This window comes from Leopardus geoffroyi, chromosome A2, assembly GCF_018350155.1.
Source record: "Leopardus geoffroyi isolate Oge1 chromosome A2, O.geoffroyi_Oge1_pat1.0, whole genome shotgun sequence".
NCBI classification, from domain to species: Eukaryota; Metazoa; Chordata; class Mammalia; order Carnivora; family Felidae; genus Leopardus; species Leopardus geoffroyi.
Window position 1 is genome coordinate 102,051,432 of NC_059331.1, and position 24,270 is coordinate 102,075,701.

Consider the following 24,270-nt stretch of genomic DNA (forward strand, 5'->3'; position numbering starts at 1 on the left):
GAATCTGCTGGGTCAAGGGAAGTATGATGGTCACTCTTTTCAGGCTTTAGGGCATCAGGCTGAGAGGAGGGTTTCTCCTTTCTCAGGGTCACTGCCCTCATCCACCATCTCCTGTTAGAGGGAGGAGGCCTTTGACATGCCTCCCTTCCTCCCCCCTCACACCCCTCCCACTTCACCATCTATGGATGCTCCCTTCAGCTGTTCTTTAACTGAACCACCCGCCCTAACTTCCCGAATGCCACAATTACAGAGCCAAATTATTTTCCAGATGAGGAGAGTATTTTCAAAAGAGTGCCTCATGCAAGTGATTTCTACACAAGTTGGGGCCTCTTTATATAAATCATTCCACATGAGGATCGAAGTTCATTGGCTTGGACGACCCAGGCTTTTTTCCCCTTCCCCAACAGGTGGGAGTATCAAAAGCACGAAGAAAACATCTGACAGGTTATCCTTCTAGCTGAGAGCAACAAGGAATGTGCTTGCCATCTGGCTGAAAGAGTCTCGGAAAATACTGGTGGGACAGGCTGCTACAAGGTTATGCCAGAGGAACAGGACAGTGGTTATGGGCTTATCCTACAGCAACAAGGCCTTTCTTTGGTCTTTTCACGAAAATGGCACTGAAATGTTAAGATAAGGTGCCAATCATGGTATAGTTCTGATTCCTGTCTTTTGTTTTTCCCCATAATCTCTCATAGGTATATTACTTTATCATGAGATAATCAACACATCAATTACAGAGATAAAATAACTACAAGCAATGCTCACTGGCAAGAGGCAAGTTATTGTGTAACATTAATCGATCTCCATGTACAATCAACCTGCAGAACACTTGGCTTAGTTTGATACGATAAACTGAGACCCAAGAGATCTCAATATAGGTTGGTTGGGGAGTGGAGTGGGTGGAGTGGGGAATAATTTTTAAAAAGGGAGTAACCAACTCAACGTTTAGTCATGTAGGAGTCCACACAGCAAACCGTATGGGGCAAGACTGATTTAAAGAGGATTAGCCATCTCGATTCTTGATAGGGAATATCAAGATCTCTTAAAGAGATCTCCAGCAAAAATACACTACATCACTACATCCACTTCCTCTTTTCCTCCTAACCTCCCAAAGGTGTAGGGCGGCCTCAGAGGGTAGCTGTGGCCTTGCTAGGAGGAGTCAGGTGACTGTACTTTGGTGCAGCCCTCACCTTCCCTAGACCTCTACTGCCAGAGTTTGGGAAACCAGGTGCAACTGTTTGCACAATACCTACAAGAACATCCTGGGAATGCTTCTGGATGATAAAGACACTCCCTGCAACTTCCTGTGGTTAACACGGAAAGTGGGTGATGACCAAAGGAAGAGAGAGACAGCTGCAAATACAGAGATCTTCAGTCAAGCACAGGTTCTCTTTGGGGACCTGTCTCAGAAAAGAACAGTCCCACGAGTAAACCTGGCTCTTTGTTAGGTGGAGGCAATGGTAGTTTCAGTAAAAGACAGCAAACTTCACTGGCCTTTCCTACCTTGCTGGAACCATTCAATCTTGGGCAGCACACAATCACATGGGGAGAGGTTATTTGGTTCCTCCTCCTTTGGTTTAATAAGGGGAATTATTAGTTGGGACCCTGGGCCAGAATAAAAGAACATAATTCCTAGGATCATGCAAAACTCTCCACCCTTGTAGCCCATGCTTTGTACCCTAGGTGCTCAAATAGAAATTAGTAAAGAAAAGACAGAAAATAGTGTTAGGCTAGTTGAAAGGAAGGCAATTGTCATTTCCAGGGAATAAAACACTATATTACCTTTCATTGCAGGGCTGTTGTCATTTGGACTGCTTGCCTGTGGTGCTGGCCATGGAGTAGGAGGAGGATTGACATTGTTCTCTGACCAGCCTAATATTCAAAACCAGAGGTTGTTAGGTCGAGGGAAGAACAGGCACACTGCCCTACCAGGCACTGGGCACACACACGGTCTCACCCATAGTGGCCTCCAAAGAAAGGGAAAAGGGTGACAAGACCCTTCTGCCATGTTCTTCATACCTGGGGTATATTTTATGGGACAGTAGGTGTGTGTGTATATATATATATATATATATATATATATATATATATATATATTCATACCTAATTCATAAGTATGGAAAATTAGGAAAAAAATTGGATTTTGAAAAAAAAATTGTGAAATTGTTAACGTTGAAATATATATATATATTTTTTTTTTTTAGCTCTATGCCCATTTTTCTTCTCAAGTAACATCATTTCATGGTCACACCAAAGATTATCCATAGCATTCCAAGGAAATCAAGTGCCTTGTTTTTCTGTCATAAATGGAGAAAGCTTAAAAAAAAAAGTGAACAATAGTAAATATAGTGATATAACTAATAAACTGTGGGTCTTCTCCACTTCATTATGATCCAGCTGATTTATTTTGTATCCAGCTAATCTGAGAAGTTTAGTTAATACAGATAAATAAATGGTAGTCTAGTCCAAGTTTATGAGGGGAAAGAAAGCCCCCTCCCCCAACTTGCTGCCATGTCCTTACAATGGCACTTGGCTTGTGTAACCCAACATTCTGTAATGCCCCCTGTGCTCTTCCTGCTTCTAATGTGAACTTAACATCCGGCAGTCCTGCTTGGGGAGAGGCACACCTAGTTTCCCTAGATGTTTTGGCATGGCTCACATTTAATTTAGAACTTTACCATATACTCCTTTGCACATCTGCTTTAATTCTTGGTATGTTTAAGTCCTGTCTTCTTAGAGAAGAAATTCCTTCTTCAATGTGCTCCAAAATACCTAATGCAGCCTAGGAAGGTGTTTGTGGACTAAGTCCATTCTTGATTCTCACCATGAAACACAGACCATCAGATGATTTATCACTGTCAGGTCCATCATTGTTAAAATTGTATCCATTTACTGGGATGCTCTGCTTACAGTGTTTTCTCTGGAAAAGGTTTTGTCTCCTATAAGGCCGTCATAAGACAACATGTTTGGATGGCACAGTTCAGCTGGGGCAGTGAAACCAATTTCTGGAGCAAGAAAAGTCAATGAGTATATGCCACAAAAATGATAGCATTTAATGCTGCTCATTTCCCCTGCCACTAGTCTAAGATGTGTAATAGGAGATGTCATTAGCAACTCTTACTCTGTTTATTAGTTTGCATTTTTGTGTCACCTCCTAGAGTTGTGAGCCTCTTGGAGATAGGACCATGTATTAATCATCTTTACATCCTGTACTGTGCTGCCTGGCACACAATGGCTGTTGAATCAGGATAAACTATTAGAGAATAGTCTTAAACCATAAGAAGTACACTTATAAAGCATTATTTTAAGATACAGCAAAGCAATGCTTGGCATAGTAGATGCTATAATACTCACTGGCTGAATTATTTCATTTTAGGCAAGTGGCATACAGACTTTTCCGAGAAGACTAACCAATGACAAATGAAACAGGAGGCCTTTGACCTATTTATTGGTTCTAAAACAATGCAAACATATAGAGGGTTTTTAAAAGTACTATTATTCATTGGAAAGGTACTTGAATATGTAGTTAACATAATTCATAAGCCATCAAAAGCACCAGATTTTGAGGGAGCTTTCTAGGATAATGGAAATGTTCCAACACTGGACTATAGTGTTAATTGCACAATATAAATTTACCAGAAATCCTTGAACCATTCTTTTACAATGGCTGGTTTTTATGGTATGTAAATTACAGTTCAAAAAAAGCAGTTTTAAAAAATGACCAGTATTCAGTGTAATCCAGGAGTAACACAACCTCCCTAGTTCCTAGATAACTGGCCCATGAGCATTCCTTTTAAACGCAAATCACATAAAACAGTGGCAAATGTGGAAAGTTAAAATCGTGATTCCATAAGTATACCAAATAAAGCTGAAAGAGGTAGAATGTAACTGGGTGACTTTTCCCCTTTTCCCCTACAATCCTCTCCCCAACACCAAATGTACTCAAGACCCACCTGTGCTCAGCAGAGCCCACGGACCCTTCCCAGCACCCCCAGCAAGCCTGGCCTTAACCTCTTAGAGTAGTGGTTCTCAAAGTGTGGTGCCCACACCAGCAGCATGGGTATCACCTGTAAGCTGGCTAGAAATGCAAGTTCCCAGGGCCAACCCTGACCCAGTGAATCAGAATCCCTAGGGGTAGAGCCCAGGAAACTGTTTTAACAACTCCCCAGTGATTCTAAGTGCAAGTTTGGGAAGCACTGTTATAGGCGGTCTCCAAGGAGGCTGCACAAGGGTCACTGTCTCCATCAGGATCAGGTCATCTTGGTTGAGGCCAGAGCCAGACAAAGGCAGAGGCTCTCCTAGGAAACAGAGGGGTCTGTCTCAGAACACTTCCTCAGGTCCTGCAGCTTTAAGCTCTTCAGTTCTGTCAAGCTCTCTGAGTTCAAGGAGATCCACACATTCAGAGAGACCCTGAACCGACCCAGAGCAAAGCCAAATCAGAGGTACAGAAGTCAACCCTCCCTGGTCTCTATATGCTATTCGATACAGTGGGAACTCAATGAGATAATTTTTCGCATTTCAAAAATATGCACAAAAGTCATTTTTTTTAAATGGCTACAGAGAACACTCGAAAAGCGAGGCAGGTTGGAAGCATTGTATTTTTTAGAGTATAAAATGGAACACATTCCTAAAGGAGGCAGAAATAAATCTACATGTCAAAACCGAGCTCCCCTCACTTTATGTAATGGGCATGTTCCCGAAAAGTTATAAATAAATAAAATGTCTGTATATCAAATCATATTTTAAAAGTACCAGAAATATAAATCATTTTTCAAGCCTATTGGATTATAATGGCATATTCCTTTATAAAGACAATACATGTCTGTTAATTGGATTCATTTGTAACTGTGGGTTTTGGAATATTGCTCACCTAAACACTCATGATCATACAGGCAACATCTAGAATCTATGGATTTGGGGGCTTCTCTGGAGCAGAGGAAACGAAGGACGATGAGTCTGATGACATACCCTCATTGGGGTCTAAGATGATGGGGACAACATACCTCAGAGTTTTCACAAAGACACAGGCTGTCCCTATTCTCTCGTCCCACAGTGTGGAGCAGAAGCAACAGCCAGTCTGCCAAGTCATATTGTTCCCTCAGAACAGCTATTAAGCAGAAGTCTAACGCACTTATGTGCATGAGGGGGAGAAAATAGTATGGCTGGGACACTGGCTAAAACAGAAATAAAAGAAAATATAAACTCAGCTGCAATGTCACCCTCACTCATATCACTTTGGGAATTATTTAGGGGAGGGGTGCAATGAGGGTAATTATGGATGGGATGCCAAGCCAGATTTCAAATGTCTTGGCTTCTGTCAGGAAAAAAAAAATGCTATTTAAAGAGAACTTCGTGTAGCTAATATTCCTGTAATTGCCATCAACTCTTCTCTAGTTGGTGTTAGCTGGCTGAGGCGTTTTTAACATGAAGGTGTGGCTAGAAAGATGTCTCCCCATCTCAGAGTAATTGTGTCAGGAGAGGGTGGTGAAGGGTGGGGGCCACAGAGCAAGAGCTGAGAGCTCTGTGAGCAAAATGATTATCCTAGCTCACAGTTCCTTTGATATGTCAACTGTGCTACCCATTTGCAGGAAACACATATAAAATTTTATTGGAGCAATCCTGCCCCCTTTACTTACATAAGGGAAAATATAAATCAGCCAGAAATAACACTGGCCAGCTAGAGCAGCAAGTGAAGCCAAAATAACACCATCCAGAGGAGCACTTTACCATGAATGTAATTTCACTAGCTGGGAGAGCAAAAGCCCAGGCTGGGTTGATGATCATAGCGTGGGGGGCTCTGGGGTGGGGTTGGCAGGGAAAGGGAAAGTGGGAACACCACAGCCAAGGTGGCCAAGCACCACCCAGCCATCCATATTTCCCATACTGAGCCCCAGTTTCCATCTCTGCAAAGGGTGGGTAAAAATTCCTGCCTCATAGGTGGTTGTTGTTGAATAAGATAGGATCTTGTAGGTGAAACGAGAGAGTAGAGAGGCTAGAGAGCAGGCCATCAATAAATCTAAGCTGAATCTGAATTTTAGTCCAGCTCAGCAAGCACGAGGAACAACCCCTGAGATTAGCTGAGGGTTGTTTTCTTTTAATCTAGTGATTCAATGTCTGCTGCTCTCTCCCTCCCTTCTTGTCATCCCTCCATCCACCCAGTCTTTTTTGAACATCTACTGTATTCCAGGCACTCAGCCATGTTCTGGAAATATGATGGTGAGCAACACAAACATGGGCCCTGCCCATGACAACCAAAAGCAAGAGACAGAAAATTAGACCAATCTTAAAATGACGTGAGAGAATGGGAATGAGTGAGTATACTGGGTGCAAAGGGAATGGAGGCAGAAACATCTAACCTGGACTGCTGGGAGGAAGAGGAAGTCATGGAAGGCTCTGTGTATGAAATGACATTGAAGCTGAGAACCAGAAGGATGAGAACTTAACCAGGGAAAGCAAGCATCATGGGTGTGTAGGTGGGTGACGTGCTCTGAGGAGGAGCGAGAATGCGTACCAGAGCCCAGTGGTGGGTAGAGCCAGGCTCACTCAAGTTCGATATGGCTGGAGTCCAGCTTACTGACATAATACATGTTTCTCCAGCAAAACAATGTTGTCAAGTCATGCTAAGTAAAGGTGTGGGAAGTGTAGGCAGCAGTGGGACTGGGGTCAGGTCCTAAAGGACCTTGTAAGCCAACCTGAGGAGTTGAGAAATTATATAAATGATGGATATAAAACTCCAACAACTTGGCAAGTCAAAAGACCTATGTGGGAATCCCTGATTTCCTCATATACTAAATGGGGGTGGAATAGATGGTCATCAAGGCCCCTTCCAAGGATTAAAGGAGGCACTTAAATTCTGCACATATCCAAGACCTACAGATGCTCCTCGACAAGCTGCTTCTTTGATGGAACAAAAATTCCACTGGCTCGTGTTGAAAGTACCCACACTGCATTAAACTCTAACTGCACGCCACAGTCTTCTCCTTCATATCCTTTGAGCCCCAGGATTATGTTATCTGGAACCAGGCTAAGCCAGGAATGGCAAGAGGCGAGCTCAGTTTGAGGAAAGGTGAATTTGAGATAATGCAAAGCTTGGCATTACATTAGCCTTAAATAGAAACCCACCCAGATGGCAATAGCACCTAGGCATGGTATAAAACAAAAGACTATCCAGAAGGAACACAGGGCTGTACATTTGTGAGAATGTGGAACAAAACTCCTAACTTTGGTTTGCAGAATCCTAAATCACAAGATGTCCTGGTGCATTTATTTTGAGCAGATGGTAGTCTTTTCAGTATCAGTGTCTATTTCTAAATTAAATTTGGGATATTGGTGGAGAATGGAGAAGAATGTCAAATGAGGCTTATCAGCCTCACCTCATCTCTACCTTGGGCAACCCCTCTGGCTAGCTCTCCTTCTACTCACTTTAAGAGGCCTTAGGAAGGCACTATTTTCTCCTCCCTGTATGACACAGGAAATTCCAGCCCCTATTATGCTGGTAACTTCAGAAACTCTTAGAAATCCTACATAAAATTAACTCCTCTTTCAAATGTTCAGCCCAACTTAATCCTAAATGTAAGTTGCTTTGTTTGGCTCTCCCAGAGCTTGAAGTTGAGGTGGGGAGCAGAGGAAAATGCAATTGTTATCTTACTAAATCCCCCTTCCTTTCTGCTCCCCAGAGCACAGGGGAATGGATGAGGAAAGAGGACAAAGAAAGGAGGGAGGGAGGCAGAGGAAGATGGGGAGATAAGGAGGGGAGAAGGCAGAAGAGGTGAAGGAGAAGGGAGGAGGGGAGAGTGGGAGGGAAATGCAGCCTGTGGAAGAGCAGAGTTTGCTGCCCCCCAAGTCTGGAGCATTCCCGAAGTTCTCATGACACTCTGACCCTGAGGATGCAGCCCCACCTGGACCTCACAGAGAACCAGGACAGCGGTGGTTGAGACTGAGCAGGAATGTGCTTCAGGGAAGATGTGGGTGGCTGCTAGCACAGGCGAAGATTCTAGAGACAATCTCGATTTCAAATATTCTATTCTGGAACATCATCTGATTTTTGTGGTTGACAGGGACCCTGCCTCCCCACATGCACATTCCTCCTTCATGGCAACCACCTGTCCTTGGTCTGTGTGTGTGTCCAGGACACCCAGGGCCAGGCTAATCATATTATAAGTCCTGCCCCTCTGGAAGCATCCACGGAGAGGCCTGAAGGAACCCACTGAAGAGTCACATTTGCCATCAAAGACTTGGTACAGAGAGGCAGCCAGAAGGGAAAGGTGAAAGGCACAGACTCTGGAGGCAGATGGCTCAGGTTCACTCTCTCTCTCTCTCTCCTATCAGATGTATGATCTCAGGCAAATTACGTAGCTGCTCTGTTCCTCAGTTTCCTGGGCTCTATGATGGAGATGATGATAGTACCTGACTAGGAAGGGTGTGGTGAGGATTAGGTTACGTCAACTCTCTACCACTGCTTCTTTCACTAAGCCAACATGCCAATGGGCCTTTGTACTCCATGTTGTGTTTGACTTTTCAGTTGTTTATTTAATTTGGGTTTTGAGATGATCTGGATAATCAGGGGAAGCAGTTCCAATATGAAGTGTCAGAAGTTTAACAGTTACTTAGATGCTTTTGCAATTCATGTATATAGATGCATTTTCTAGACGATGGACGTAATAAAAAAAATCTACAGCCAATATTCATCTTTTCCTCTTTTTTAGGGTGAAAGTCCTCATAAAAGCATAGACTGTGGTTGTAACTGGATTACATGATCAATCATCAAAGCAGGGGGGCTGTTCTTTATTTGTACCACATCTGTTTTGAAGGTTCCTTGAATTCAGGCAGCACCAGTGGTGGAATTCTGGGAGTACCTGCTGGGAGTCCATAGGTGTGAGAGAGGCTGAATGAACTTCCTCTTTCAAACACTTAGGTTCCACTTTTTTTTTTTTTTCTGTCATTTTAAGTTCCGTAGATATTCAATTGATGGCTGTTGGCATGCAAAGGCAACAGGATAACTCAGAGGTTACAAAACAACTCCTTTAACATTGGTCTTCATAGAACACCAGCAGAGAAAAGGAAACTTTTAGCAGCCAGGATGATCCCTTTAAATGGTAAATCAGATCATACCCATTGTTGGTCCAAGATGCTGTGATGGTTCCCAATTTCACTTGGGCTAAAAAAAAAAAAGGCCCAGGTTGTTCCAAAGGCTAGGACGCCCTGTGTGGCCTAGCTTCTGCCTCCCTGCCTCACTCAGACCACAGTGCTCTTCCTGCAGACCCTTGGGCATGCCAGGGGTGTTCTCCCTTGGGCAATGGCACATGGCAATGGCCATTGCAACCCTCTGTCTGCATCTCCACATGGCCGATTGTCTCATCTCCTGCAAATCTGCTCAGATCTCATCTTAATGAGAATCCTATTTAGTTCTACAGCCTGACCTACCCTGCTCTCCACCTAACAGTCTCTATCCCCTGGTTCTAGCTTTCCTTTTCCTCATCATACCAATCACTTTCTAACCCACTATGTGATTTTTCTTCATTATGTTGATTGTTCATTACCTCTTCTTCATTAGAATGTTAGTTCCAGGAAGGCAGAAGCCTTGTCTGTTATGTTTTCAGATGAATCCCCAGTGCCTGGCACCCAGAAGGACCCAATCAATCTCTGTTGAATGAGAAACTTGCTAAGAAGCTAGTAGGGTGGCAACATCAAGTTAGATTTTGCTTGCTTGAGAAATAATGGCCTGCCTTGGTAGTAGTACCTCTCTACCAGTATAAGAAGACCTCTTTCCAAAATGAGCTTGCATTTTTCACTGTCAGAACACCTCCCTCCTTTTTTTTTAATTTAATTTTTTGAGAGAAACAGAGACAGTGTGAGTGGGGGAATGGCAGAGAGAGGGAGAGAGACACTCCCAAGCAGGCTCCACGCTGCCAGGGCACAGTCCAACACGGGGCTCGATCCCACAAAACTGTGAGATCATGACCCGAGACAAAACCAAGAGTCAGACACTCAAATGACTGAGCCATGCAGGTGCCCCAGAACACCTCCCTTCTTAGACCCAAGTGTGCTTTTGTGCTGTTTCCTTGGACTTGGGACAAGGCTAAAGTGCCAAGTCCATGGCCACTGCTCTGGTCCTAGCTCTCAGGCATAGTTCCAGGGCTGTGGCCCCTGAGCTGAGATCTTCTCACCCTGCCTGCTCAGGAAAAAGGCATGGAGCTCTGACTTCTCAGCTGTCAGTGGGGGCCACTCACAAGTGAATGACACTCAGCCACCCCAGCTAAGCGAGAGCACTGCCACCACCATTCCTCCGGGCATCAGGGGCCCTAGTGTCTCCACAGCTGGGGGCCCGAATCGGGTTCATCCTGCAGCACAGCTGGAGAGTCTCCAGCAGCCCCAAGATCTGAGAGGTAGATCCTGGCTCTGGGCTTCCAGCTCTCCCACAGCTTGTTGGCACCTCCCCCGCAGGTGGGTGGGGGTGAAACTCAAGTCACTGGTGCTCATCTGGGGCTCCCGCGAAAGAGATGGCGAAACCCAGAGGTGAAACTCAGGGTGTAGTATTTTTGGATTCCATGTATCTCTCCTATCTCTAACTCTGTTACTGAAAAAAAAAAAAAAAAAAAAAAAAAAAAAATGACATGGCTACAAAATGAGACTCCCAGAAGAAGATAAAAGGAATCATGTATTTCATTTAAAAAAAAAAAAAAAAAAGAGGGAACACCTTTTTTTGGTCTTGCCCACCAACTCTTGCTGTGTCCATGATCTCATCTCCAAAGACCTGAGGTTTTTTTTTAATAGCTCATAATTACTTAATCATTCCAGTTCTGCTGTTTGTTCTCAGCTTTAAGTGCCAGATAAACACTTATTAAGGAGATAGCCTAAATTCATGGAAAAACCAAAACAACTTGAGAACTTCTTAATAGTGATTCCTGTCTTACAATTAAAGCGACATGAAAGGAGGAAAACGGTGTCGAAATACTAGAAAATAGTCTCCTTCCCAAGGTCTGTTTAGAAACTCAAACTTTACAATTTCAATTTCAATCTGAATTTAATTTTGCCCTCTAAATCAATGCGCTCCTCATGCTGGCAGTTCTCAACCAGTGTGCTGCCCTGCACCCTGACCAATGTTGCCAGCCACAGATGATCAGTGTGGAAACTGTATTTCGTCTGTGGCCAAGGCACATGGGGCTGCTGAGCCCCATGGTTTAGGCAGAACAGGAGCAGCTGAACTGACAGCATCCTCAGCGTTGCAGTGAGCCAGGATGGAAAGACAGCAAGAAGCAAGATAAAATTCAATGTGCAAAGAGTTAAGAAGCCCAGCGTGGTGTTACTGGGCACCTAGAAAGACGACATGTCTATAGAAATGTGGAGAACTGGCTAGGCAGAATTGGCCAAAGCCAACAGGGTCACAACCGGGAAGATTCTCTAAGGTATGCCCTGCAAAAATCTAAAATGAGAGCAAGACTGTAAGATTGAGAGCCACCTCTCTAACCTGTCATTAAAAGGAAACATGAACATGACGAGAAAATTATGAAAAGCAAGAAAATTATAAGAAGCAACCTATCTTAAAGCTGGGATAGGACTCTGAGATTTCAACTAAAAAGACACTGGATATAAAATAAAACCCAGAAAACATGAAAAAAAGACAAAGAAGGTAGAAAGAGGCTTGTGGATTAAAAATAAAGAACGAGCACACAACAACAAACCCTGTTTCAATCCCCGTGGTACGTACCTTGGAGTGAGGCCTGTAAGTCTTTCATGTTTTGGTCTAAAAGCTGTGAAGGAAGGAATCCTGAGCCTGCCTGGGGTCTGGGGTCTGGCTCTCCGGCGGCCACAGTGGGCACTGGCTCCTTCGGCCGGCCGTCTCCAAACACGGCAGCCCACTCTTTGCTGAACTCACCCTCGTCCAGGGAGGAAGCATTGAAGATCTCACTCAACAGAAGCAGGTCATCTTTGTCAGCACCCTCGGGTTCTAGGGTCCCTGCCACTGGGCCCAGGCAAGCTGATCAAAGTAACAGAGCACAAAACACATCACCACCCAGGGCCCAAGCTTTTGGGAGCAAATACAGGGAGTGGCTGGGATGGAGCACACTGGGTGATGGCTACATTTAAGAAAAAGTTTATCAAACCATAAATGATTCTCATCATAGTCTCTCTTAAATTCCAGAATTCAATTTCTAGTCCCACTGTCACTCATACCCCTTCCTCCAAAGCAAGTCCAGTTTCTGGGCATCAGTAGGATTTCCATTAAAAACTCTAGGGTTTTGTTCTTTTCTTAATATAAAAGCAAATTTACCACCAAAACATTTCTCAGACAGGAAACAAAGCCAGGATTGAAGGCATGTGGGAGGTTTTCATTCCTTGTTTGTATAGCTTCCCAAATCTTTTCACACAACAAGCCCTAAAGCCACAGCCACCACACCCTGCAGGAGTCTGCCCAGTCATCCAAAATGGGGAGAGGACACTTGCCACGCCTTGGGCAGGAACAGAGGATGTCAGGAAGTCCAACAATGACCAAGGAAGGCCTCTTGCTTCCTTTCTCCTTTGCTGCAACTAAATGCAACCCACCTCGAGGCTTTGCCAGAGCAGAGGAAAGGTGGGTCTGGTTTGCCTGAGGGCAGCAGTGAAAGAATGACAGGAAAACGGCAAATTATGGAACCACCTAGAGAAGGCCAGAGACACAGTCCCTGGAGGGTTGGAATGAGAACCAGACCAGAGGGTAAGCCCTAAGGCCATTCTTTACTTGCTGTGTGACTACAGCAAGACCCTTAGCTCTTCTGGGTCTCTTGTTTTTTTCACCTGCAAAATGATAATATTAATAATGCCCACCTCAAAGCATTATCAGGAAGATGAAAGGAAATACACCTTTAAATCTCATTGCTTGTCCACAAGGGAGACTTTAAAGAAGAGATTCATTCTCATAATATGAACACTGACAAAACACTTAACAGGGAATACAAATAGAACGGAGGGCATCACTAGCCAGAAATCCTACAAGACCTTTCACTGGGTTTTCTACATATTTTGAACACCAAAGACTGATGGTCTCACTAACTGTGGCTTTGCTGTGGTACCTAGTTGCCACATGGGAACTGCAAATGTAAGTCACGAAGAGAAGGAATAATCATGATTTGTATTTTCTGAGCTATACTGCAATTCTGATACTGTCATATTAAGTGAGATTAACAGGTTTTCCTCAAATATATGAGACAATTAGCAAGTGAAGGCTTTTAAAAAAAATACATAAAGCTTATCTGTCAGCTTAACTGGATCCACTTTCAACCACACTTTATATATAAAGGTGTTCTGACTGAGAGGACTTCTGATGTGCTAAGCAGACTGGCTATAAATCCAGGAAGGGAGGAATCCAGTCACTCTCTTATCACTGTGGTTTAAAAATAGGTGCAAAATATGGCTTTAATTGGACAACTGTCTAAGTATTCTTATTGTTTGTGTTACCACAGAAATTTGCACTGGACGTAGCTTGTAGGTGGGTGGTGAGAAGACAAGGGAAATGGCATTTTAGTAAATAGGCTTGCGAGACAGTTCTTTAGAAGGAGGGTGGGCAGCCAGGACCCACCATGACCTGTGCATGGTGGAAAGGCAGGTGGGTAGGGTAGGACAGCCCATATTTGTGAATGCAGGCAGAAAGCATGGCTGTGTCCATTAACATACACCTCGCTAGGCATCCTCCCTCCTTTCGGCTCTCAATCTCGCTTGATGTCAACTCTTTTTACATATATTAACTTCACAAATCTCCATACATTTTACTTTCATTTGGGACTGGAATATCCAAACCTTTTCTCCTGGTTTACTTTCTGGCCTGACTGAAACCAGCTGATTGCGGAACCAAACCTGTTTTACTGGAACCAATTCAAATCAAAGAGTAGACTCTAGAGGAAGGGATGACTTTAGATAAGCACTGGAAGTTATGCGTATTCTTCCTGAAGTCACTTTACAGCCCTCTGCTAAGTCAAACCCTGACTACTCTTTGATTTGAATTGACATCATCAATTTATTTGAATTGACATTTGATTTGACATCATCAAGATGTCAACCCAGGGAAGATCATGACTAACATTAGCAACAATAAATAATAAATGTTAAGCCTTCCAAAAAATAACCAGAAACTGGGGAAGCTTCATCTTTAACTATTTAGGTTGTGTGTGACAGTTTTGAGTGGACTTCTGTGGGTTTTGTTAACTTGGCATCCCTTCCCTCTTCCTCTTCAGTTTTCCCCTTCTGGAAACACCTTCTCCACCAGATCCTGGTGAACACTACATAAAGTGCCTCACCACCCCTCATCTAGACTGGCCAGAGTCCTTCATTTCTCAGGCCATGGAGACTGGCTCAGGGATGAGCACATGCCAGAGGCTTCGCTGAGTTTGGTATATGGAAGGGGGAAGGAGGAGGGTGTCTTTCTCAGACTCCAGGTTCTAAAGATACAGTTTTGAGGCTCCCAGGAATGAGAGAGCCGGACATAGAACAACACAGTATCAAGAGTTGGAAACAGAATATTGACAACACTGTCTAAGCTCTGCATCCAGCCTCATTTGAGGCCAGTCCACCACTGTATGTCCTCAGTTACATGGACCAATACCCAATATGTTCTTTTCTTTTTAATTTTAAAGTTAAACTACTTAGAGAAGGGTTTCTATTACTTCCAACCAAAAGATTCCTCACCAATATTGTATCCTGTCAAATTCAACTTCACTGACAATAATGAGAAAAGGACCCATGGCAAGGATGATACTGTCTAGAGCTATTTCTTAACAGAAATTTACTTGGAGATCTACCACTGAATTTGGGCTATTAGTGTCCTGGTTATTTAACAGTTAAAGTGGGCTGCACAGTGGACATTTCTCTAAGAGAACTTATTACTTCACTAAAAGCAATGAAACTGGCACTGACTTGAACCAGAAAACAGGGAAACCCAATTACTGCCCTGATAATTAAGATGCTTGAAATTACTATACATAACTCATAAGAAAAACTTAATTACAAGTAGAAAAGGACAGGCTTAGGTCTGTAACCAGACAAGTCAAGACTTGAAAAATAACACTAGCTCTTAAGAATCAAGCTATCATTTTCCTTGGAAATAATTCAGCTCAACTGTGAGAAAATGGGGACACACACAGAGAGATGACAAGCGATTTGAGAGAAACCCTGGTAAGGGCTGTACAGGCAGAGTCAGGGCTTCCACCCAGGTAGCTGAGCAAGTATCATGCCTGGGTCATGGCATCCATCCTGCTTTTGTCTTTAAGGGTGAACCAAAGTTCTGGAGCTCTCAAGTGCCAACCCACAGATACAGATACCATTCCAAGTCCCCGTCATGCTCTTGTAGGCTCCCGAGTCTTCATGTTCACTCTCACATCCAATAACCCAACCCCAGATGTTACTACAAAAATAGAAGCCAATAGACACAATGAACTCTAGTTCTCATCTCTAGGCCTTCAGCTCTATAATCCTTTATGAATTCCCTCCTTTTTTTTTTTTAAATGTTTATTTTTGAGAGAGAGAGAGAGAGAAAGAGAGAGGCAGAGAGAAAGAGAGAGAGACAGAATCCCAAGCAGGCTCTTGGCTCTGAGCTGTCAGCACAGAGCCTGACACGGGGCTCAAACTCATGAATGGTGAAATCAAGACCTGAGCTGAAGTGAACGCTTAACTGACTGAGCCACCCAGACGCCCCTCCCTCTTCCTTTTTAACATCAGCCCTAGGTACACTCTCCCCTCCTGCTGGGAGTCTGCTCTGCCCCCACTGGGATTCAGCTCCAGCATCTCTACTCTTTCTCTCTCCAAGGCTTCCTCTCCTAACCTCAGAAGACGTGTGCACATCCCAGCAACAGCCAATCTTGCGACTGCTGTCTCCTTGGGCACCCCGTCCCATCCCCAATGTTGCTGCTCTGGTTTCTTCTCCCTTCTACAGCCACACACTGTACTTTGTCACTGCTCTTATTTCCGCTACCTGTAGTCAAGTTCCTGCCCCTGCTCCAAACAGCAGTGGCCCTCCTGAAGGTTACCAGTGAGATCTTCATGGCCGATTCAAATCCCTTTCTCTGGCCTCACCCTCTGTGGGACTTTGTCCTGTTGTACAAGCTGGAAATGCTGTCATCTCCTGGGTCTCCATGAAGTGGCTCTCTCAGATGTCCTCCTATCTCCTCAACAATACTATCCCTGCTGCCTCTTCTTATTCTGGTTGCCCTACAGTTTCCTCCTAAGCCTATCTGCCTTCCCTACATTATCTACAGAACATCTTATCTATTCTCATGGTTTCAATCTCACCTGGGAAGACTTTCAAATCTCCATCTACAATTCCAAGTTTTCTTGAACTCTCATGACAAACTCCTGACTCAAGGGTCCCTTGGGGTTTACTACTGGCAAGCCTGCTGACACTCCATAAAAGGCACCCTCCTCGCTGTATACCTTTGCTCAGTGCAGCTGTGAGAGTTTCATTTTCTTATTTTAAAACCTTCAATGGCTCCCTCTGACTCCCGAAGAAAGGAACACTCCTTACAGTGGTATTCAGGACCTCTGCAGTCCAGCTCTAAGGCAGCCCTTCCAGCAACTCATGAGCACTGCCTTCAGAGAAACCTATGCTTTGGCAAAACTCCCTCACATTTGCCATTCCTCAAACATGCTTTCCTGCCTTCCTGTCTGGAAACCTGTTTTCTCCCAGTGAGATGCCTAGAGAGAAGAATCATACTGAACTGAACGGAACCTTGGAGATTATCCCCATTTAACTCACTTTACAGATGAGGAAAAAAGATACCCAGGTCAGATGACCTGCCCAAGGTCATATAATTTATTAGTTACAGATTATCTGTCTGGGGACCCCTGGCTCACAGATCAAGATGTTTTCTCAGTGCAGCACACCGCTTTTCCCTCAGAGCCTGTTAATGATGTCATATATAAATGAATATTCAAGCTTTTGTAAAGTGTTGAGGGTTTCTAAGGTCAGATGGCTCCACCAGCAGCCAGGCAAAGCTCTTGGCTGTAAGCAGCATGGCAGAATGGCAGACCCACGCAGCATGTTTGCCTTGTACTGGCCAGGGGTTCAAAAATAAAATTCCTAGGCCCCTGGGAAAATATTCCCTAGGAAAACTGATTCTGAGCCAATGAGCTCTGATTCTGACCTAGCGAGTTTTCAGAGTGAAAACTGACATACAGAGGAAGCTCTCTTAAGTTCAGATGGAGGGTGGGTGACAGAAAGTAGATGTGGGACACTGATGACAGCCCACTCAGGTTATATTTTTGAAATCATACTGAGTTTCATGACCTCAGCATGAATTAGGAACCCAGGAGATGGAAATGGAGCTACATAGACCAAAAATGAGAGCACAGCAAAACAAAGAGATAAATGTCACAACAGTTACCTTCATCTGTGTGTGAAACAGGAAGACTCTGCTTCTCTGTTTTTCTCCCTGGTCCCCACTCTCAGCATTATGACTAATGTGAAGGCCGCACATTTGCAATACATATGAAAAACCCCAGCAACCAACACAATCCTCACATCACCTGACAGAGAGTAAGGCGGGGGGAAGTGGGGCGGGAAACCACCGTACAAAAAGTCTAACAAGAAAAGTATTCGTCCTTATAAAAGGCTCCGGTAACAAATTGTACTTGTTTGGAATCCAAGAATACTACTTCTAAAAACTCCCTTGTGGTGAAAAAAGACACAGCTAATAATAATAATAACAGATGGGGAAAAATCCATCTCTACCCACTCTCTGGAATACACACACACCCCAAACAAAAACAAAAACAAAAACCCCAATCGTGCTAGACCCTGAGTAAGCACTCAAAAAAAGACTTCTTGATGATCCCCAGTCCTGGTCCTCCATTTTAACATTAGATCTTAACAAGCAAGTAATCTTACTGAAAAACTTGACACCCGGGGCAGGAGGAAATCTATACAGAACACTACTGACTACAGGGTGATCAAGTAAGAACAGGAGAGTGTTTGGTTTTAAAAATGCACCATTATTTTATGAAAGGACCAATGTCAGCTGTTCATCCGAGGATGCTGAGGGAGACAGGGAGAAGAAAAAGTTTATGAAAAAAGATAATAAGCTTAGTCTTTGCCACACTGCGTGTGAGGAAGCAATCAGGTTCCTAGTCAGCTCTATACAGAGAACAAAAGAGATAGTCCTGAACATCTGGGGAGAAACCAGGCATGGGGCCATAAGCCTGTATTATTGTTACAGGCCAAAGGTCTGCACCCGGACTAAAGGGAGCTACTGAATAAGCTTCTTTGTCGTTCTGATGGTTGGCCAGAATTTAGAGTCACAAGTCTGAAAGTAGTAACCAAGGAAATGGCAGAAGACAAACGTTTTAGTTGCAATGTGTACAATTATAATTTTTAAAAATTTCAGTTAGTCTTGTCCTAGAGAAGGATCTTTTGGATAAATCCAAGTAATGAGATTTAGGTGGGCTAAATTCATCTAGCTATATAGCTAGCTTTATAGCTTCACTTCCTGTTCAGTTATCTGATAGTTCTTTTTCTCAGCCAACTGTGAGGAATACAAACACTCCTGCATGTTACAACTAACTCATGAATTGAGGCTGGGATTGTCACATGTGCTCACAAGGTGATTTCAGAGCCACTTTAAAGTTATTGCAAAATGTCACTCAGTTTTTTTTTCACTTAAAAATTTGTATAAACTGGCCAAGTATTGGTTTGCTATTTACATTATCTATTTAGTTGGAGAAAACACATTTCATTACGACACTGAATCGGAGTGATTTTTTGGGGCAACGGCTCCTGGAGAACTGTCTCCTTGTTGTTGTCATAAGTGGTCTGCTTTTTGATAACACTGTACCATGGCTTGGCCATTACTTGTCTAACAGAATTACCACTGGGAGTGAACTGGCCCCCAAGCAGCAGGGCGCTAGAGCTTATAGCCCCCAAGTCCTATAAAGGCAGCCATCCCTGGATTAAGCTCTTTTTATTTCTTGATTGCTTAATGTCTTGCATATTATTATCAGTGTTTTAATTCAGGATCTGGGCCTTCTGGCGGTTTTCTGAAGGGCACACATTTTGAAGTCAACTAATTATCGTGTGTTCTTTTCTTCATTCACCACAAGTTCTGTGCACTGACAGAGTATTTCTAGACTTGTGGTCATGTTAATCTTTAAGCTGATGCTGCCCTAGGGGTTGCCAATGCAGAAGAGTCAGATAGTGACAGAGCATGGCTCACGCCTTGAGAAGGGCTTTATGGCCTGGCAGTGATAAAGGGAAAGGAGAGATTATGTGACATTGCATTTAACTGAGACAATCTGTAAATCAACTTTTCTGCCTGAAAACAAATATACATTTTGGGAAAGAATACAATCACCTCCCTATCATTAGAATTAAGTGAGTGCTCAAAAAAAGGGTATGAGCTGCTATTCTATGAAACAAAGACTGTTAACTGTAAACCAATGAGTTATAAAAGTTGTTTTAAATAAGGGGAAATATAACAATCTTATTCCAGTGTATCTGTGACAGGCTCTGGATGAAGCTTATGAAAGTAAGCATCTATCTCAGGTAGTAGCATTTCTGATTTAATTCTGTGAAGAAATACATGGGTACTGGGTTAATTTTTGTTTTGCCATTACTACCAAGTTGAAAAAGTCAAAATCCAAAAGCAAGAACCCTTTTTTGTAAGAAGGGGGGAAACACAAGAATATGGACTTCTATCTGCTTGTGTGTATGTAAAGAAATAGGGATGAGAATATGGAATAGAGAGGAGTGGCAAGCAGAAAAGGGAGTCAGAATTTTCCACTGTCTACATTTTCACTGTCATTATCACGTACCGATGTGAATATACATATTCAAAACTTATGTTTATTAAAACAGTGAAATTAAATAGATAATAAAAGAGCAAATTACATGAACAAGAGGTTGGCAACAGGAGAAATAACAGTCTTCCTTTCAAAACAAGTTGAAAGATACAGCTAATTATAAATAACTTGTGAAATGTTAAGATTTGGTAAAACTACGTGGTGGATACCTATTGTGTGTTAGATTATTGTCTTTATCTCACCTTTGCAAGCCTGCAATATTTCTCCCTCCAAAAAAGTTTGTGAGAAAAGCCCTTTATTTCATAAAAGTAATCTATCCTTATGCCAAGTGGGAAATGTTTTTATGAAAATGGAGGCCAGGTAATGGCAGTCTGCTTTAATTATTTGCTTTGTACTCTCATAACCCGAGGTGATTTCAATATTTACAAATAAGTATGATTCTGACAAAAAAACATGTGGACATTGATGAAATATTGCAAAGTGTGTTGCCTGGAATGAGAAATTGGTAAAGAAAGCAGGTTTCTTCCAAGTTTATAATCCTAAGCCCTGGAAACTTAATGTAAGAGTTCTACTTACTGCCTTTCCATTTTTGAAAAAGCTTTAATCAATGCCTTCTGTTCCCCAGACTTCCTCTCACACTTCAGGAATTAAACCCAAATCAAGCTCAAACTGAGTAGAGGAAATTGTCGGCCCTAGTTAAATGGGGTCCATAGGATCATCGTGCCCCATTTCCAGTCCTAGGAGAAACTTGTTCCATCAGGGTGGACTATGGACCAGCAGTCCAGGACAAAGGGTGCTCTAGAGTTTAGTCTCAGAATGTCAGTGGAATTTTGGACTTGTGATAAATCATCAGAAGCAAACCCTTGGTGGGATGCAAAACAAAGGCTATACCAGGCTGAACAGTCAATTTCCTGGGGTCACTTAAGACTATGCTTATCTCAATCAAATCCATGCTTTTGGATTCTCTTTTTGGAGTTATTTAGTAAATTATTTTAGGCGGTGAACTTGGGTGGGTGACCTAGCCAGGCAAGCTCTTCCTCTGCATTTAACTAAGGTTCCGTAGGGGCGCCTGGGTGGCTCAGTTGGTTAAGCGTCTGACTTCAGCTCAGGTCACGATCTCGCGGTCCGTGAGTTCGAGCCCTGCGTCGGGCTCTGGGCTGATGGCTCGGAGCCTGGAGCCTGCTTCCAATTCTGTGTCTCCCTCTCTCTCTGCCCCTCCCCCATTCATGCTCTCTCTCTGTCTCAAAAATAAATAAACGTTAAAAAAAACAAAAAAAAAAAAAACAAAACTAAGGTTCAGTGGAGGTGCAGCACAGTATACCACCGGGACAATGTTTCTAATGCCACTGTCTCAACTGCTTACCATCTGAAGAGTGTTCCTGTGTCAGAGGTCATGAGAGACCCTGTATATACATGATCTCCAATTCTGACAACAGCCCAGGAAGACTGTTGCTATTGGTTCCATTTTACAAATGGAGCAACTGAGGCTGAAAGAGTTAAAGTGTGAAGCAAATTACCTAAGGCCATACAGATAGTTTATGGCACAACCAGTACTCAAATCTAGGTCTGGTTCTGAAAGCCATGTTTTTTCTACTATAGCATACAACCTGTGACATAACTTTTAGCTTTAGTAGTCTGAGTATTATGTAATTAAGCTAAAGATGACAAATCCCACATGTACTAATTTGTACTTGGGCACATTTAAAGTCATTTATAAAGACAAATGACAGTTACTTAAAAACAATTTGCTTGGGAATGCAAAGCTATTCAAAAAAATAAACATTACATTTTCCTGCATGTAAAAACAGTATTAAAAAATTAAATTATAACCCCAAAGAAATATATAAATCTTACCACCTTCCTCGGGTTTCATGCCTAATAGTTCATCTGTAGGTCCATTAAAGGAAACAAAGAAAACAAAATTATGAGTCAGTTTCGTTTTGTAAGGAGTTTGTCAAATTTATTAAAATTGAGTCATTTTCCTTAATCTAGATTACCTGAGCATGCATTATGTGTAGAGCTTTTGTCTAAGGCAGTTAAAATGCTTTTTCCATCTTCATCTGTAAACAGAACACATGCACTTGGTTATCACGAATTCACAATGGTGTGTGGGTTTGTATACTATTTCAGTGTAAGGTAAACACACAGCTCATCACATAGAAGCAGGGGTCCTCTGATTACATTTTCTCAAGCTGTTGGCTCTCCATGAATTCTGAGCTGACAGCCTTGAATCTTTGCTTTGTTTGGTGGAAAACTATATGACACTGACTTCACACTTCTTTCATGGACAAATGCATGACTTAAGTAATTGACTACTGATGGTGCTGTGAACGTTAGGCATTTGGGTCTGGCTAAAATAAAAGGGCACATTACTGAGTGAAAGAAGTCAGTCTGTAACATAATTCCATACATACAACATAATTACAACTGTAGAGAATTCTGGAAAAGGCAAAACTATGAAAAGAGTAAAAAGATAAGCGTTTGTGGTGAGGATGTGGAGAAGCGAGAACCCTCTTGCACTGTTGGTGGGAATGCAAACTTGTGCAGCCACTCTGGAAAACAGTGTGGAGGTTCCTCAAAAAATTAAAAATAGACCTACCCTATGACCCAGCAATAGCACTGCTAGGAATTTACCCAAGGGATACAGGAGTACTGATGCATAGGGGCACTTGCACCCCACTGTTTATAGTGGCACTTTCAACAATAGCCAAATTAAGGAAAGAGCCTAAATGTCCACCAACTGACGAATGGAGAAAGAAGATGTGGTTTATGTATACAATGGAATGCTACTTGGCAATTAGAAAGAATGAAATCTGGCCATTTGTAGCAATGTGGATGGAACTGGAGAGTATTATGCTAAGTGAAATAAGTCAGGCAGAGAAAGACGGATACCATATGTTTTCACCTATGTGGATCCTATGTGGATCCTATGTGTGTGTGTGTGTGTGTGTGTGTGTGTGTGTGTGTGTGTGTTTATATAAAAGATAAGTGTTTGGGGGAGGGGAGAGATGAACAAGGTGCAGACACAGGGGAGATTTAGGATAGTGAAACTATTCTGTATGATACTCTTATGGTGAACATATGTCATTACATATTTGTCCAAACCCATAAAATGTATAACACCAAGAGTAAACCCTAATGTAAACTATGAGTGATAATGATGTGTCAGTGTTGGTTCATCGATTATAACAAATGTACTGCCCTGGTGAGGGATATTGATAATGCATGTGTGTGGGAACAGGGGATATATGGAAATTTTGTACCTGCTTTCCAATTTTCTGTAAACTAAAAACTGCTCTAAATAATAAAGTGTGTGTGTGTGTGTCTGTGTGTGTCTGTGTATGTGTGTGTATGTGTGTGTGTGTACAACACAACATCCTTAAAACTTAGTTTGCTCATGTGTACATTAGACTTTTTGCAGGTCACAAAATAAAGACAGGTGACACTTCATTATGGTGGATTCCTCTATTTGTACACATGAAACAAGGTGATCAGCATTTGCAATCTCAAAATATTACACAAATACCACAAGTGAACACACTACACAAAGAGAAAATTTGATCCTCTATATTATCATATATTGCATAAACATATGATTTATATTGATATGTAACTTGAATACAAATATAATGAACTGGAGTTTACATCTTCCCTCAAAACTAAAATGTTTCTATTTGCTTACCTAGATTCCCACAACATAATTCATGCTGTTGGCTCCCAAGGGATACTGAGGCTGGAGGTCTGGATCAATATAGTCAGAGACCTCTTAGGTGGCCAACAACATCAGGCTGGCCTGCTTCTCTGTCTTCTGCCATCTGCTCCCACCCTCATGCTCTAGAACATTGTCCCTCTGACCTTCTCCTGGTCCTTCCTGGCTCATAGTCTTTGCCCAGGCTGCTTGTTTTACTCTGACAGCTTTTGCAACTAGCTGTGTGATCCCCTCAAATAGGTGAGTTCTCCCTCTCACACAGCAAGAATCCTTGCCATTCTTACCAAAGTTGGAGCTATCCAATTACTTGTGCAATTGTTAGATTATCACCTGCTTCCCCTTTTGACCATGAGCCCCATCCTGGGAAGGGTCTGGATCTGTCTGTGTACTACTGTGTGCCCAGAGCCTAGTACCATGCCTGCCTGCCACACAGACAGCGCCCAATAAATATCTGTTGAAAACATGAATGAGTATGTGAGTAAGTGAAGGTGTGAACACATGAAAGGATGACATGAAGCTGAGTTAGAAAGGCAGAAAGGTGAGAGGGTTTTGTTTTGTTTTGTTTTGTTTTCTGCTGAAAGGCAGGTGTGAGAAAAGCAAATGAACCAGTAACGTGGGAGGAGAATAAATAAAGCAGGTGAAGCAAAAGGTTGGAAAAGAAGGAGGAAAGACAGAAGGAAGGTCAAGGGTAAAAGAAAGGCAGAGAAAGAAAGTTTCAGGGTCTACTTCCCCCTCCTATCTCCCGGAAGGGCTGCCAGAATGAAGGGTGGAGTGAGCAGAGGTGGATATGCCCCCCAAGAGGG

The 24,270-nt window shown here is 42.8% G+C and overlaps 1 protein-coding gene and 1 long non-coding RNA gene across 21 annotated transcripts in view; one reads left to right on the forward strand and one right to left on the reverse strand.

The window, feature by feature from the left end:
• Positions 1-24,270, reverse strand: part of ICA1 (islet cell autoantigen 1) — a 151,283-nt gene that overhangs the window by 677 nt on the left and 126,336 nt on the right. For 12 of the 20 annotated variants that reach the window (XM_045494904.1, XM_045494890.1, XM_045494889.1 and 9 more), the window contains 4 exons: positions 21,756-21,818; positions 21,613-21,645; positions 11,708-11,977; positions 1,783-1,872 (listed from right to left, as the gene is read on the reverse strand). In XM_045494904.1, the coding sequence (XP_045350860.1) occupies positions 1,783-1,872; positions 11,708-11,977; positions 21,613-21,645; positions 21,756-21,818 (456 nt within the window). Of the gene's footprint in view, positions 1-1,782; positions 1,873-3,431; positions 9,158-11,707; positions 11,978-15,701; positions 16,060-21,612; positions 21,646-21,755; positions 21,819-24,270 lie in introns of those variants that run through there. The other 8 variants (XM_045494911.1, XM_045494910.1, XM_045494893.1 and 5 more) reach the window with 6 other exon arrangements.
• Positions 1,866-2,386, forward strand: LOC123606481. The gene is made up of 2 exons (XR_006716311.1): positions 1,866-2,045; positions 2,205-2,386. It is a non-coding gene; the product is annotated as an uncharacterized LOC123606481 (long non-coding RNA).